Source organism: Heterocephalus glaber, unplaced genomic scaffold (genome assembly GCF_053883595.1).
Source record: "Heterocephalus glaber isolate CG9 unplaced genomic scaffold, H.glaber_assembly_v1.0 deba00000071, whole genome shotgun sequence".
NCBI classification, from domain to species: Eukaryota; Metazoa; Chordata; class Mammalia; order Rodentia; family Bathyergidae; genus Heterocephalus; species Heterocephalus glaber.
The window spans coordinates 6,614,121-6,628,735 of NW_028258137.1; the positions used below are offsets into that span (position 1 = coordinate 6,614,121).

The 14,615-nt window shown below is 43.3% G+C and overlaps 1 protein-coding gene across 1 annotated transcript in view; it reads left to right on the forward strand.

Annotated features, from left to right (window-relative positions):
* The window catches only part of Cdyl2 (chromodomain Y like 2), a 170,450-nt gene that overhangs the window by 103,877 nt on the left and 51,958 nt on the right, over window positions 1-14,615 (forward strand). Inside the window, exon 2 of the mRNA XM_087204016.1 lies at window positions 12,732-13,335. Coding sequence (XP_087060142.1) covers window positions 12,732-13,335 — 604 coding nt within the window. The remainder of the gene's footprint in view (window positions 1-12,731; window positions 13,336-14,615) is intronic.

Consider the following 14,615-nt stretch of genomic DNA (forward strand, 5'->3'; position numbering starts at 1 on the left):
CTGAAATGGCTGTTCCTACCATTTTGGATGGAGGATGATTGGCATGTGATGGTGGACAGTTTAATTTTTTGAAATTCAGATATTTTGCAAGCTAGAAATAAAATTGGCATATTCTCAACCTCCCTTTCCTGCGTCTCTTCTTGACCTATGCACCCAAGACATAGAGATTTCTTTTTTTTTTAACGATATATCCTTTTATTGGTATATTTTAGGTATACAGTATAATGACATTCATCATTGGAAATTTGCACCTTTACATAGTCTCTCTTGGTTCTTATTTTTCTCCTTCCCCTGCCCTCCCTTCAACCCCTTCATCCCTCCCTATGTACAAAGACTTTGTTTCCAGTTTTTCATTTTCTCATATTAATTCCAGTCCCTCCTTTCCTTTCCCCTACCCCTTCCCCTTTGACCCTTTTCTTCCTCTTTCACATTATCTATTATACCTTTTAGTCCTTATTTACATTTTCAGTTTCTCACACTAGAGAAACTATTCGGTATTTACACATGTGTCCTATTTATTTCACTTAAGTATCGCCTCAATGTGCATCCATTTAGCAATAAATATCTCTAATTTCTCATTTTTTATGGCTGAGTAGTACTCCATTTTATAAAAAAACAACATTTTCTTGATCCACTCTCCAGTTGATGGACAATTGGGCTGCTTCCAAGTTTTAGGTATTACAAGTTGTGCTGCTATGAACATGGGTGGACATATATCACTGTGGCATGGTTCTTTTAATTCTTTGGGGAAGATACCCAGCAGTGGAATAGCTGGGTCAAATGGGACTTCCAGTTCTAGTTCTTTGAGGTATCTCCATACTGATTTCCACAGTGGTTGCACTGGTCTACACTCCCACCAGCAGTGGAGCAGGGTTCCTCTTTCCCCACAGCCCCACCAGCATTTGTTATTGGTTGATTTCTTGATAGCAGCCATTCTTTCTGGGGTGAGGTGGAATCTCAAGAGTTGTTTTCATTTCCATCTCTCGAATGACCAGTGATGTTGAACATTTTTTCATATGTTTATTTGCTATTTCTACTTCTTTGTCTGAGAAATGTCTGTTCATTTCAGATGCCCGTTTTTGGATTGGGTCTTTCAATTTGGGAGGTCTGATTTTTTTAACTTCTTTATAGATTCGAAATAGAAAACCTTTGTCTGAGGAACAGCAGGTGAAAATTTTTTCCCACATTGTGGATTGTCTCTTCACACTGCTGGTGGTTTCTCTTGCTGTGCAGAAGCTTTTTAGTAAGAAGAGATCCCACTTGTTGATTATTTGTGCTAGTTCACGGGCAACTGAAGTTTCATTCATAAAATCTTTTCCTGCACCAATGTCTTCAAGAATTCTACCTAACCTCTGTTCCAACTGGTTCAGCTTTTTAAATATTTAGATCTTTAATCCATTTTGATTTTAGTTGAGTGCATGGTGAGAGATACAGGTCTAGTTTTAGTCTTTGGCAAGTTGAAAACCCAAATTCTCCAGCAACATTTATTACAGAGGCTGTCTTTCCTCCAGTGAGGGTGTTTGGCTCCTTTGTCAAAGATGAGGTGGCTGAGTGTGTCTGGCATTATTTCTGCATCTTCTAATCTGTTCCACTGGTCCTCCAGTCTGTTTCTTTGCCAGTTCCATGCTGTTTTTTTTTTTAATCACAGTAGCTTTGTAGTATAGTTTCAAGTTGGGGGTTGTAATACCTCCTGCCATGTCTCTGTTACCTAGAATTGCTTTTGCTATTCTGGGTCTCTTCTTGTTCCAAATGAATTTTTGGATCATTTTCTCAGGGTCCATGAAGTATGCTACTGGGATATCAATTGGGATTGCATTGAATCTATATAGCAGTTTTGGAAGTATGGATATTTTCACTATATTAATCCTTCCTACCCAGGAGCAGGGGATGTCTGTCCATTTTCTGATATCATCTATAGTTTTCAGAGAAGAGGTCTTTGATTTCTTTTGTTAGGTTGATTCGTACGTATTTCAGTTTTTTGGATGCTATTGTGAAAGGAATTGTTTGCCTTATTTCTCTCTCAATGAGTCTGTTGTTCGTATAGAGGAGAGCTATTGATTTTTGTGTGTTGACCTTGTATCCAGCTACTTTACTAAATTTGGTTATTAAGTCTAGAAGACTTTTGGTGGCATTCTTGGGGTCTTCTATATCGAGTATCATGTCATCTGCAAATAATGACAATTTGACTTCTTCATTTCCTATCTTTATTCCTTTTATTTCTTTCTCTTGTCTAATTGCCATGGCTAATGTTTCCAAAACTATATTGAATAGGAGTGGTGGTAGTGGCCATCCTTGTCCTGTTCCTGATTTTAGTGTGAAGGATTTCAGTTTTTGACCATTTAGTGTGATATTGTCTGTTGGTTTTTCATAGATGGCTTTTATCAGATTGAGGTAGAGACCGTCTATTCCCATTTTTTTGTAGGGTTTTTATCATGAATGCATGTTGGATTTTGTCAAATAATTTTTCTACGTCTATTGAGATGATCATGTGGTTTTTGTCCTTGGCTCTATTGATATAGTGTATTATGTTGATTGATTTGCGTATGTTGAACCATCTCTACATCCCTGGGATGAATCCCACTTGGTCAGGGTGTATGATCTTCTTGATGATCTTCTGCATTCCATTTGCCAGTATCTTATTAAGTATTTTTGCATCTATGTTCATTAGTGAGATTGGCCTATAGTTCTCTTTTTCAGTTGGGTCTTTCTCTGCTTTGGGGATCAAGGTGATGCTTGCTTCCAGGAATGAATTCGGGAGAGTTACTTCCCTTTCAATTTCACTGAATATTTTAAACAGTAGTGGTAGTAGTCCCTCTCTAAATGTATTGTAGAATTCAGCGGTAAAGCCATCAGGACTCGGGCTTTTCTTAGTTGGTAAGTTTTTAATTACATTTTCAATTTCATTGATTGATATTGGTTTGTTTAGAATTTTTAGGTCTTCTTTGTTCAACTTTGATAATTCCTGTGTGTCTAGGAATCTGTCCATTTCTTTTGTGTTTTCCATCTTATTGGCGTATAGGTTCTCAAAGTAGCTATTGATGATCATCTGGATTTCTGCTGAATCTGTTGTAATTTCATCCTTTTCATTCCTAATTCCATGGATTTGGGGCTTTTCTTTCTTTTTTCTGATAAGGTTGGCTAAGGGTTGTTCAATTTTGTTTATTCTTTTGAAGAAGCAACTCTTGGCTTCATTGATATTTTGTATTGTTCTCTTAGTCCCCATTGCATTGATTTCTGCCCTGATCTGTACAATTTCGTCCTTTCTATGGGCTTTGGGTTTGTCCTGCTCTTCTTTTTCTAGAAGCTTGAAGTTCAGCATCAGGTTGTTTAATTGGGCTCGCTCTGTTTTCCTAATATGAGTATTCACTGCTATGAATTTCCCTCATAAGACGGCTTTCATTGTGTTCCATAGATTCTGATGTGTTGTATTGTCATTGTCATTTAATTGAAGGAACTGTCTCATTTCTTTAATTTCCTCTGTGACCCATTGGTTATTCAGAAGTGTATTGTTCAGTTTCCATGTGTTTATGAATTTTTTGCGGTATCTTTTGCTATTGATCTCCAATTTCATCACACTATGGTCTGATAATATGCAGGGGATAACTTCACTTCCTTTGCACTTACCTAAATATGTTCTATGAGCAAGTATGTGTTTAGGTGTGAATTTTGGAGAATGACCCATGTGCATCTGAAAAGAATGTGTACTCTGATTTTGCAGCATGGAACACTCTGTAAACATTTGTTAGGTTCATTTGTTCAAGAGTTTGATTGAGTTCTAGTATTTTGTTGCTTGTTTTTTGTCTAGTTGATCTATCTATTTGTGTCAGTGGGGTATTGAGTCCCCCACTACTATTGTATTAACGCTTATATGATTTTTCATGTCTGTTAGTATTTGTTTTATATAGTTGGGCGCACTAGTGTTTGGTGCATAGATGTTTATGATTGTCATCTCTTGCTCTTGGATTGTTCCCTTTACAAGGATGCAGTGTCCTTCTTTGTCTCTCTTAATCAGTGTGGCTTTGAAATCCACTTGGTCTGCAAAGAGGATAGCTACTCCTGCTTTTTTTCGGGGTCCTGTCGCATGGAGTATTGTCTTCCACCTTTTAACTTTCAGTTTATGGGTTTCTTTTTTAATTAAATGTGTTTCTTGTATGCAGCATATTGTTGGATCTTGCTTCTTGATCCATTCTCCCAATCTATTTCTTTTGATTGGTGAGTTGAGACCATTAACATTGGTGGTTATAACTGATACGTATTGAGTTATCATTGTCATGACTTTTTCTGTTTGTTGGATTCTCCCCCTTTGCTTTTAATCATTTGTCATGCCTGGTGGATTCATTCTGCTGGGCTTCCTGGGGTTGTGATCCTCATTGTCTTTTTCTAGGATTTTGTCTAAAATTTTTTGGAGTGCTGGTTTGGTATTCATGAAGTTCCTAAGGTGCTCTTTGTCATGAAAGTGACTTATTTCACCATCAATTTTGAAAGATAGTTTTGCAGGGAACGTCAATCTGGGTTGGAGGTTGTTTTCCTTTAGGGCTTGGAATACATCACTCCAAGCTCTTCTTGCCTTGAGGGTGTGTGGTGAGAAGCCTGCTGTGATTCTGATGGGCTTTCCTTTGTATGTGATTTGTTTCTTTTCTCTAACTGCTTGTAGAACTTTGTTCGTCTGTTGGATTTCTGGAATCTTAACAATTGTATGCATGTGTGTAGATTTTTTTTCGATCAAGGCTAGTTGAAGTCCTATATGCCTCACTTATCTGAATGTCAAGTTCTTTTCCCCTGCTTAGGAAGTTTTCTGCCATCACTTCTGTGAACAGTTTTTTTTTTTTTGTCATCTGCACTCTCTCCTGTTTCTTCATTGACTTCCATCAATCTTATGTTATTCTTCTTTGCATCGTCTAGCATCTGCTGGATTGATTTCTCGTGGTCCCTTACAATTTTAAAGCAATTTTTCTTTTCCTAGTCACTAATTGCAATCTTATCTTCTATATCTGACTTTCAATGGAGTTTTTAATCTTCTGGAAATCTGTTTGCATCTGTTTTATGGATTCCATTTGCTTCCTTTGTTGGGATTTCATCATGTTCCTCAGCTCCTCTATTTTTTTATGTGTCATCTCTAGTTTTATTAATCATGTCTTGCACTATGGGCACAATCTCTCCTGTTTTGTGTGAAATTATTTCTGATTTCATTTTTTCCAGATCCTCTTTTGTTGCTAGTTCAGGGAGACCAGGTTGTTGAGTATCAGAGTATTCCATCTCATTTCACTTTGGGGTTGCTGTAGGTGATGTGGAAGTCTTGTTCTGAGGCTTATTTTGTAAGACATAGAGATTTCTATTAGTATTTGGGGTTATTTTTAGTTTTTCTCTCTGCTGGACTTGTATTGGTTGGATCTCTATTACCTCTCCTAGATGTGCAGTCTCATTTCCTTTAAAATCTGTGTCCTTTCTCCCCACACTCTTGGAGAGCTTTTCAAAGATTTATCTATATCACTGATTTGGTTTTCTTTATTTTTTATTATTACATACATGTGGTAGGTAATGAATACTACTTCATCTTGGGTAGGTGGTACATGTGCATTGCAAATCTTAATTTTTTTTTTACAGTCCCTCAACATCTCCAGTCCCCTTCCCACTTGCAAACGCTCTATCTCCCTACTTTACCTATCTTTTATTTTTCTATATATTTATACCTTGGATTTCTCATATATGAAAAACCATATGATATTTAAGCTTGTGTGTCTGATTTATTTCACTTAATGTTATTCTCTCAAAGTGCATCCTTTGTCCCACAAATGACTCAAGTTTATTCTTCTTTACGGGAGAATAGTACTCCATTGTGTGTAAATACCACATCCATTCATCTGTTGTTGGACATATAGGCTGCTTCTACAATTTAGCTGTTATTAATTGTGTTGTGGTGGAACCACTGAGCTAAATCCCCAGCCCTGGAATTTCTATTTTAAGTTTTTTGAGGAATCTCTGTACTGATCTTTACAGTGGTTGTACTAGTTTACATTCCTACCAACAATGTAGAAGGGTTCCTTTCTCCTTGTAGGCTGGGTATCATTTGTTATTATTTGGTATCTTGATGATGGCCATTCTTTCTGGGGTAAGATGGAATCTCAGTATTGTTTTATTTGCATTTCTCTAATGACCAGTGATGCTGAGCATTTTTTCATGTATTTAGTGGTCATCTGTACTTCTTCCAAGAAGTGTCTGTTCATTTTGTTTGCCCATTTTTTGATTGGGGCTTTCTGAGTGTTAATTCTTTCCTTTTCTTTGCTCTGGGGGGAAATTTCTTCCCTTGCCTGCATTTTTCCTTTGGTTTCTTTACATCCTTTCTTATGCAGATGAATCTTCTTTCCTTTCAGTTTCCTTCTCAACCTCTAGGTTTCATCATTTTTCCCTTTTAGATACAGAGGTCGTATGTTGTGCAGTCTTGGAAAATGCACCACAAATTCTGTCCAAAAATGTGCTTAGTGCTTCTCATTAGTAGGATTTTCCTGATTCTCAGTTATGATCATGTCTGTGTGTTCTATCAGTTTCTATAGCTGTGTGTTCACTGATCAAAGTGAGGCCCTTCTAGGTGTGGGACTCCCAGCAGAAGGCCTCCCTCTTGGTCCCCTTTCTCAAGTAGCTGCCCCTGAGTTTCCTGGTCAGACCTCACCTGGAGGCTGCTTTGACTTACCTGGCTCTGAGCTGAGGGTCTTGGCCTGGCAGCCAGGTCCCTGTGTCAGTGCTGGACTGAGCAGGAACAGCCTCTAGCCCTTACCGCCTTCCTTTCTGACTCCATCTCTCAGGCCATCTCCGTCTTCGGTGACCCAAGCAGTCCATGCCTGGTTGGTTCCAAAATGCTCCCCATGTTGGTCCTTCTTGTGGACCTCATGCCTCAAGTTGTAATGATGGGCTGCCTGTGTCTTTCCATCCAAAGGGATCTGTCCCAGGATGTTGAAAGAATTCAGAAAGAGAAGCCCTCCTGGATGCAGGATTTGAGGTCTAGAGTTAGGGCAATGAGCTATGTTTTTGCTGAAGGATGGCTACTCTGTTACAACTATGGGCAGAGCACATGTGTGAACATCTGTGATTCTGACTGCCTTGCTGTTTGCTCTCAGAGGCCAAGAGATGTACTAGTAACCAAAGTTTCTCAAGACAAACCCACCTGTTGAGAAGGTCTTCCTTCAAAAGTCTGAAAAGTCTTGGATTGGTAATCCTGGGTTCTGGAGCTGTTGATCTCCTCCTGTCCTGGCTTGGTGGGAAGCTGGGATAGAGAGAGTCTGGTGCTTAGGGAGGGATGCTCCGTGGCATGCTAGGTGGCCCCGGAGAGCCAAGCTTGGGAAGCTAATTCTAAACTAGAGAAAGGAGCTGTGGGTGTGAATGACGTTGGCAGGAGTTGGGGAGACTCCCGAGCTGTAGATAAGTGGCAGCTTCGGACAGGGTGGGCCCACAGCATGGCTAGGGAGGTGTACATGCTGCCATCGCGGAAAGTGTGGGGTTTGAAGAATCCTTGGCGCCATTCTTAGCTCTGGGATGCTTAACAGAAGCGGGGCCCTTGCCAAGCTCCATACCTTCTGGGTGTCTCAGTTTAGCTTCTATAAAGAAAGAAAATTAAACTGCCTACTGACCACACTGGGTTTTTTGGAGGTGAGTAGAGGGATCCTCTATGCCAGTGGCTGGCTCTTAGTGCTGAATAAATGTCAGGTGATGTGATTTTGAAGGCTGAGGAGGAAGGAAATGGCCCCCGACAGGCATCCTGTGGGTCTGTATTCACTCTATCTCTGAACATCCACTTCAGTCTCTGTTTAAATTGATCCTTCTTGGGCTAGGGATTTAGCTCAGTGGTTCCACCACCTGCCTTGCAAGTGCAAGGTCCCGAGTTCGATCCCCGGTATCAAAAAAAAAAAAAAGAAAAAAGAAATCGGATATTAAAATGGAAACAAAGTCTTTGTAAATAAGGAAGTATGGAGGGGTTGAAGGGAGAGCAAGGGGAATGGGGAAAAAATAAGAACCAAGAGAGATTATGTAGAGGTGCAAATTTCCTATGATGAATGTCATTGTATTGTACACCTAAAATGTACCAATAAAATTCATTAAAAATAACTGCTCCTTCTCAAGCAGCCTTGTGGCCATCACCGTTCCTCCTCTTCCCATCACTCACTCTCCATACTCCTTACCACATTTCGCCTTGCACTCATCCTTCTAAGGGCTGTGCCCCCACCAGACTCTGATGCCCCAATGCTCTGTTGGTTTCCTGCTGCACACCCCAGCCTTCTGTATCCGTGTTCATCACAGACTTGTTGAGCCAAGCGTGGTAATGCACATCTGTCATCCAGGGTGGCTGGGGAGGCTGAGGCAGGATGGTCACAAGTTTGAGACCCTGTCTCAAAATGGAAATAAGGCTGGGGATGTAGCTCAGTGTGAGGTTTGAGTTTAATTCCTAGAACCAAAATGAATAAAGACATAGGTTTTTTGTTTTTTGTTTTTTGGTACCAGGGATCGAACTCAGGTCCTTGTGCTTGTGCAGCCGGGGGTGAAACCACTGAGCTAAATCCCTGGCCCTAAAGAAGTCGTTTTTAAAAGCTCTGAGAGTGTAGCTCAGTGGTAGGGCACTTGCCTAACATGTGCAAGGTCCTATATTCATTCGGAAGCACCGGAGACACAAAGAGAAATCTCATTCAATGAATGATTTCATGAAGCTATTTCCTTCTTCAATACCTATCCCTGTATGTTGCTGATCCACACTCCTGGCATTTTGCTGGATGTTGCTTTGTTCTGATGGCTTCCCACAGGTGAAGGATGACCAGGTATCTAGGAATTCAAGTCAGGAGAATTTGGGTTCAAATCTCGATTAACCATTCACTGTAGGATCAAGGGAAAAATTACCTCCCTTCTCTGAGCCTCAATTTCCCTCATTTGTCAAATGGTGAGAATAACCTGCAGCTAAAAGACTGGGCACAAAGATGAAATCTAATACCTTATAAGTGATTAATACAGTTTCTGGAACTTAGGATGTACCAGTGAAAGTGATGTCATCATTGTTATTCCTAAGAAGACATCCATCCCCATGTCACTGTGGCACTGGTAATAATTGCATCAGAACTCCCAGCCCCCATCTGCAGTAGCAGAGTCTCAAGTTAGCTGGGATCACAGAGAGTAAATGTTAATTAATGATTTAGTTGAACTCTAAGGAATAGTTCAGCGTCTCAGATTGCTTATCTTTGACTAGAGAAGCCATGGGGGGTTGTGGGCAAGCTGGATTTTCTAATATCCGTGTGTTCGTTAGGATGTGCAAGTGCAAGGGAAGGGGATCAGCATCGCTTGCATTCAGAAGGACTGAGCTTCGAGGATGCACACAGCCTGTGCAGGTGGGGCTGCATCTCAGACAGAATCGCCAGGAGCAGGGGCCACTTCTCTGCTGCTGTCTGCGGTGTGAAGGAGTTAGGAGGCATGGAGCGGGTCGGGGCCTTCAGGAGAAGAGAGGTTCCCCAGATAGGGAGTGTTGCAGTGATAGCAAATTAGAATCCAGACTCTGTTGGAGCCACTCCTGAGGTGAGGAAAAGGGGGTCTGAAAATCAACACAACAATGTGAAGGAGAATAAGTCCCAGAGAGGACAGGGATAAAGTAGGCTAGAATATTTGGGGTGAGTTGTCTTCTGAGTTCCTTGAAGGCATTTTGGTCTTTTAGAAAAAGCAATCGGTTTTCCAAATCTGAAAATAACTTTTTGTTTGTTTGTTTTAAACATTGGGTGAAATAACGTACAAAAAAGCGCTGTCGCCATCTGGTTTCGTGTGTGCCAAAGCAATCTGTTCCTCTCTTCAGTGTGATTTGGGGTGCTCAAGACACTTTTCTCATTTCTTAATCTTTTCTGTTCTCCTGAACCCCTATGGTTGTTGTTGTTTTTATTAAGTGTATTTAGTAGACAGGGACACGGAGTTCCAGAGGGTTGGGTGAGTTGCCCAGGGTCATAGGAATAGAAGGTGCCAGAGCCAACAGTTGTTTTCTGCAAACAGTGGGCTACTAGGGATGATCCTGTTCATGTGTTCTTATTTGGTGCCAGGTAAAGTATCTGGGGCCTCTGTGGGTGGGACCAGGGGTGGAAGCACTGGCCTTTTGTCCTCCATAAAGCAACTTGTGACTCTGTGATTGAAACCGCCAGTAACTTGGAAGGAACAAAACTAATCTTTCCTTCCATAATGGCCCCAAACAGCTGGGTAGACCTGTTGACCACCCGCTTCAGCTTCTCCAGCAGCCCTGCAGGACACAACCATCTTCCACGAATAGAAGGGCTTATCTGAGCAGGTGGACTCTCTTCTCCCCAGGGAGGAGTGGATCGTCCTAAAGGACACATTGTGCCGATGAGGAAACATTCTGTCTTTAGACACCAGCAAGGTTTGTGGTCATAGGAAGCTACGCAAGATTTCATGACCTTTACTGTGGAATGTGAAAACACATATTTGTATATTCTGTACAGCCACCCTACGAAGTAGGCGTGTTACTTCCTCTTTGCTAGATGAGTCATCTGAGGGCCAAAGAGGTTTAGAAACTTGCTCCAGAACACATGATAAGGCTTAAACAGCAGATTTAAACCAAATGTCTTGCTCTAAAGCTCTCACATTTTACCTTTAGCTCATTCATGAACACAGCTTTCTACCTATTCTTTCATCTGTCATCCATCCATCCTCTCACTTATTACATGATTCATCTGTTCATCCATTCATTCATTCATTCATCCACCCACCCACTTCTCCATCTATCCATCATGGATCCACCCACCCATCCACCCATTGTGTGAGTGTCTGTCTAACATGGTCCTCTGCATCATCTCTGGGAGAAATTCCACCATCCTGAGAGCTGACCATGTGCTTTATAGAGCTGGAGACCTCCATGGCAGTACACATAGCTCCTTAGAATACCTGGGCTTACTTGGTGTCCTCTGCATATTCACTTTCGTCCCTGCAGAACATACCCCCCCTACAACATCCTCAAAGTAAGCAAAGTGGCAAGCTCCTGCTGAAGCACTGTGGGCTCCCTGAAGCACTGTCACAAACAGTACACAAACCAGCTCTGTTCCCTGACCCACAGGTCAGAAGTTGGATGAGTTGGGCATGATTTTATTTTTTAAAAACTGTTAAAGAATTTTTGTGATACATATAAAAATTATCCAATAAATCTAAAACAGATGTTCACAGAACATTTTGTAAAGGAATAGATTGTAATAGACATTGGCCAATTTAAGTGGAGATAAATAAGTTATGGAAGCAATTAAAATTGTCTGTGAGAGGTAGTATTATGAAGGGAAAGTAGAGCCTAGCTATTTCCATACTTATTAGTTACAAAACAGTAGAAACTGTTTAATTATTTTCCATAGCTTCTGTTGTTTAAAACTCCTGGTGAGAAATCCCAGTTTAGGAAAATTCAAGCATGTAAACAGAGTCATAATGATCCTCATGTATCTATTACTCATCTTCAGCAACTAGCAACTTAAGTGTACCCACTTTCCTTCTCCTGTTTTTCCTTTTATAAACTTCAGAGACGTATTCTTCACTTGTTGCTTAGTTTCATTGCATCAGAATCCCATTCTGTAAGAGTATATGATATAGTCATTGAATGATGACACACTTTTGAATAGCATTGCTTACTTTTTCATTGAAATTTAGTATTTTGGGGCTAAAGCTTTGGGAATTCCCCTCCATTTTTTTTAAATTTAAAAAATGTCAGATCTACAGCAAAGTAGAAATGATAATATAACAATAAATGAACTCAAAATATCCTTCACTTAGATACATCAGTGATTGGTATTAGGGCTGGCATTTCCCTATATGTGTCTGTCTATGGGACCAGGGCGGGATTCTCTTACCTTTAGTGACACACTGACAGGAGCACATGGCTGTAGACCCAGACAACAGGTTCAAATCCCATCTCCACCATATCCTGGCCATGCATCATAGGTCGGCTGCCTTGAGACCTCTTCATGTGTAAATGGGAATAATAAGAGTGTATGCCATGGGGTTATGCAGGGCACACAGTAGGTTCTCAGCAACGCTGCCTACCTCTCTTTCTCTCTCTGCCCTGTGTGGCAGCCAGGCTTGCTGCCTGGGGGAACTGGGCCTTGTTGATTCAGATCCTTTCTGATCCCTCCGGGAGAGCCTTGCGGTTGAGAGTGCCAGTGTGATGAAGAGAATAGGTTCAGGGTGAGAGTGGTTCATACCCTAGCTCTGCCCTTATCAACTTTGCAGTTTGGTTAAATTATTTAATCCTTGTGAAATAGGGCGAGGGAACATAACTTAACCCATTGAGTAGTTGTCAGAAGGTGAGATGGGAGAGCCTGCGCCCAGCCCTTGGTCCAGGAAGTGTTAATGATCATCAGTATTACAGATGAGGACCCATTAGCACAGTGCTATCCATATAGGTGCTCCATAAATGTTACTTATTAAAAGCACACACCACATTGGACTTTCAAAGTCTCTGTCCACGTTGCAGTCATGGAAAGGAATGCAAATCTCTGGAGAGAGCCTGCAGTGTGATGCTGGGCGCCCATCGGGGAATGGGGTCAGAAGCCATCATGGGTCAGGACTGTGAGTGTGACTCCGGCTCCCTCAGTGACACCCTGGCATAAGCCCAGGCTGCGAGCAGTCCCAGGAGTGGCGCTGATCCCTGGTCAGGGCTTGGTGGTGTCCTCAGTGCCTGTGACTGACTTTCCTCTCTCTTCTCTCACTCTTGTCTTCTGCCTCAGGTCGAACGGATTGTTGACAAGAGGAAGAACAAGAAGGGAAAATGGGAGTACCTCATCCGGTGGAAAGGCTACGGGAGCACGGAGGACACGTGGGAGCCAGAGCACCACCTCCTGCACTGTGAGGAGTTCATCGATGAGTTCAACGGGCTGCACCTGACCAAGGACAAGAGGGTCAAGTCCGGGAAGCAGGCGGGCACCTCCAAGCTCCTGCGGGACACCCGAAGCCCCGCGTCGTCGGTGGAGAAACTCTCCCACAGGCCCGCGGAGCCGGGAAAGAGCAAAGGGGCTTCCCACAAGCGGAAGCGAATCAACCCGCCCCTGTCCAAGCCCAGGAAGGGCTACTCAGGCAAACCCCCGGGGGCTGGAGACAGGGCTGCCAAGACTGTGTCGTACAGGACTACGCCCAGTGGCCTGCAGATCATGCCCATGAAAAAGGCCCCGAACGGCATGGAGAACGGGGATGCCGGCTCTGAGAAGGACGAGAGGCACTTTGGAAACGGGTCCCATCAGCCTGATGTGGATCTGACCGACCCTGTCGGAGAGCAGGACGCCAGCAGTGGCGAATGTGATGGGCCCCACTCGGCGCTGGTGGAGAACGGGCTGGGTCTGTGGCTTTTCTTTCTCTTGGGTTTGGCCCTGGCGTGGTGGGTGGGCTTTTGTCTGCAGCCCAGAGATATTCACAAGAACACCCCCATCCTTGACCTTAGCTGCTCAGCAGTTCTCCCCTCACCCCTGACTCCATGCTTAGTGCGCATACTGCTGAGCTGAGGCCAGACTGGGTGGGGAGTCCCTGGCTGTGCTTGGAGGCACCCAAGGCCATGGTCACCCCTCCACATCTACATTGCCAAGGGGCTCTCTGAGTCTCACACCCAAAAACCAGGGCTCAAGTCCTCTGAGGGCCAGTGGCTTTCCAGGCGCCACACAGAGCCCTTGCTTCCCTCTCAATGTGGCCCAGCAGGATGGTGCTGGGAGTGGAGCCTGGGCCAGGGTGGACTCTTCCCTCTTAGGCCTTTGCCAGTGCAGTCCATAGCTGGAGTTTCTCGCTGTCAGTGTCAGTAGGATGACTGGGCTCATTTCTGCATTGGGTCCCGTCTTACTCCATGCAGGATGCTACAACCAAAGAACTTAGACTGGGTGATTTATAAACAGTAGAGATTTGTCTCTCAGAGTTCCAGAGACCGGAAGCCCAAGATCAGGGAGCCAGCAGAGTGAGTGTGGGATGAGGGCCTGGGCCTCATAGACAGTCCGTCTAGCTGTGTCCTTCCCTGGTGGAAGGACAGGCATCTCATTGCAGCTTCTTCTATTTGGGAACTCGTTCTGTTCATGACTGATCACCTCCTAAGAAGCTCCAGCTTTTGATGCTATTGCGTCGGAGGTCAGGCTCCAACATGTGACTCTGGGGGACACCACCATCCAGACCCTAGCAGGAGTTAAACGCAGCTCTGATGCCATCCTGCGCTAATGCTTTGGTTTGCACCTTCTTATTCCGTCCTGGAAGCCAGACAGCTTGAGTATATTGTGTTAGATTATGGAATTCCTCCTGTCTGCTGAATCTCTACAGCTAAAATTAAGGAAAAGGAGGCAATGACCCTGGTCATTCAAACTCCCAAACCTGGCATTTCCTCGGTAGTCAAACTGCTCCTTATCCGAGTACCTCGTGGGCGACGTCTCCGTGCCAGCTACCTGTGTGCTCTCCTTCCAGGGACACCTGCGTGTCTACCTGCTGCAGTTTCCATTTTAGCTGTGAAAGGTCTAAGCCTTGGGGTGCCAGGAAGTCCCGAGTGGGCACGGATAGTCTGTGGCTAGGAGAGCAAGGCCATCGGATGTCCCAGAGGGAGCCAGAGTGTACGGGGATAGGGATGCTGGGTGCAGCAGGCACAGCTG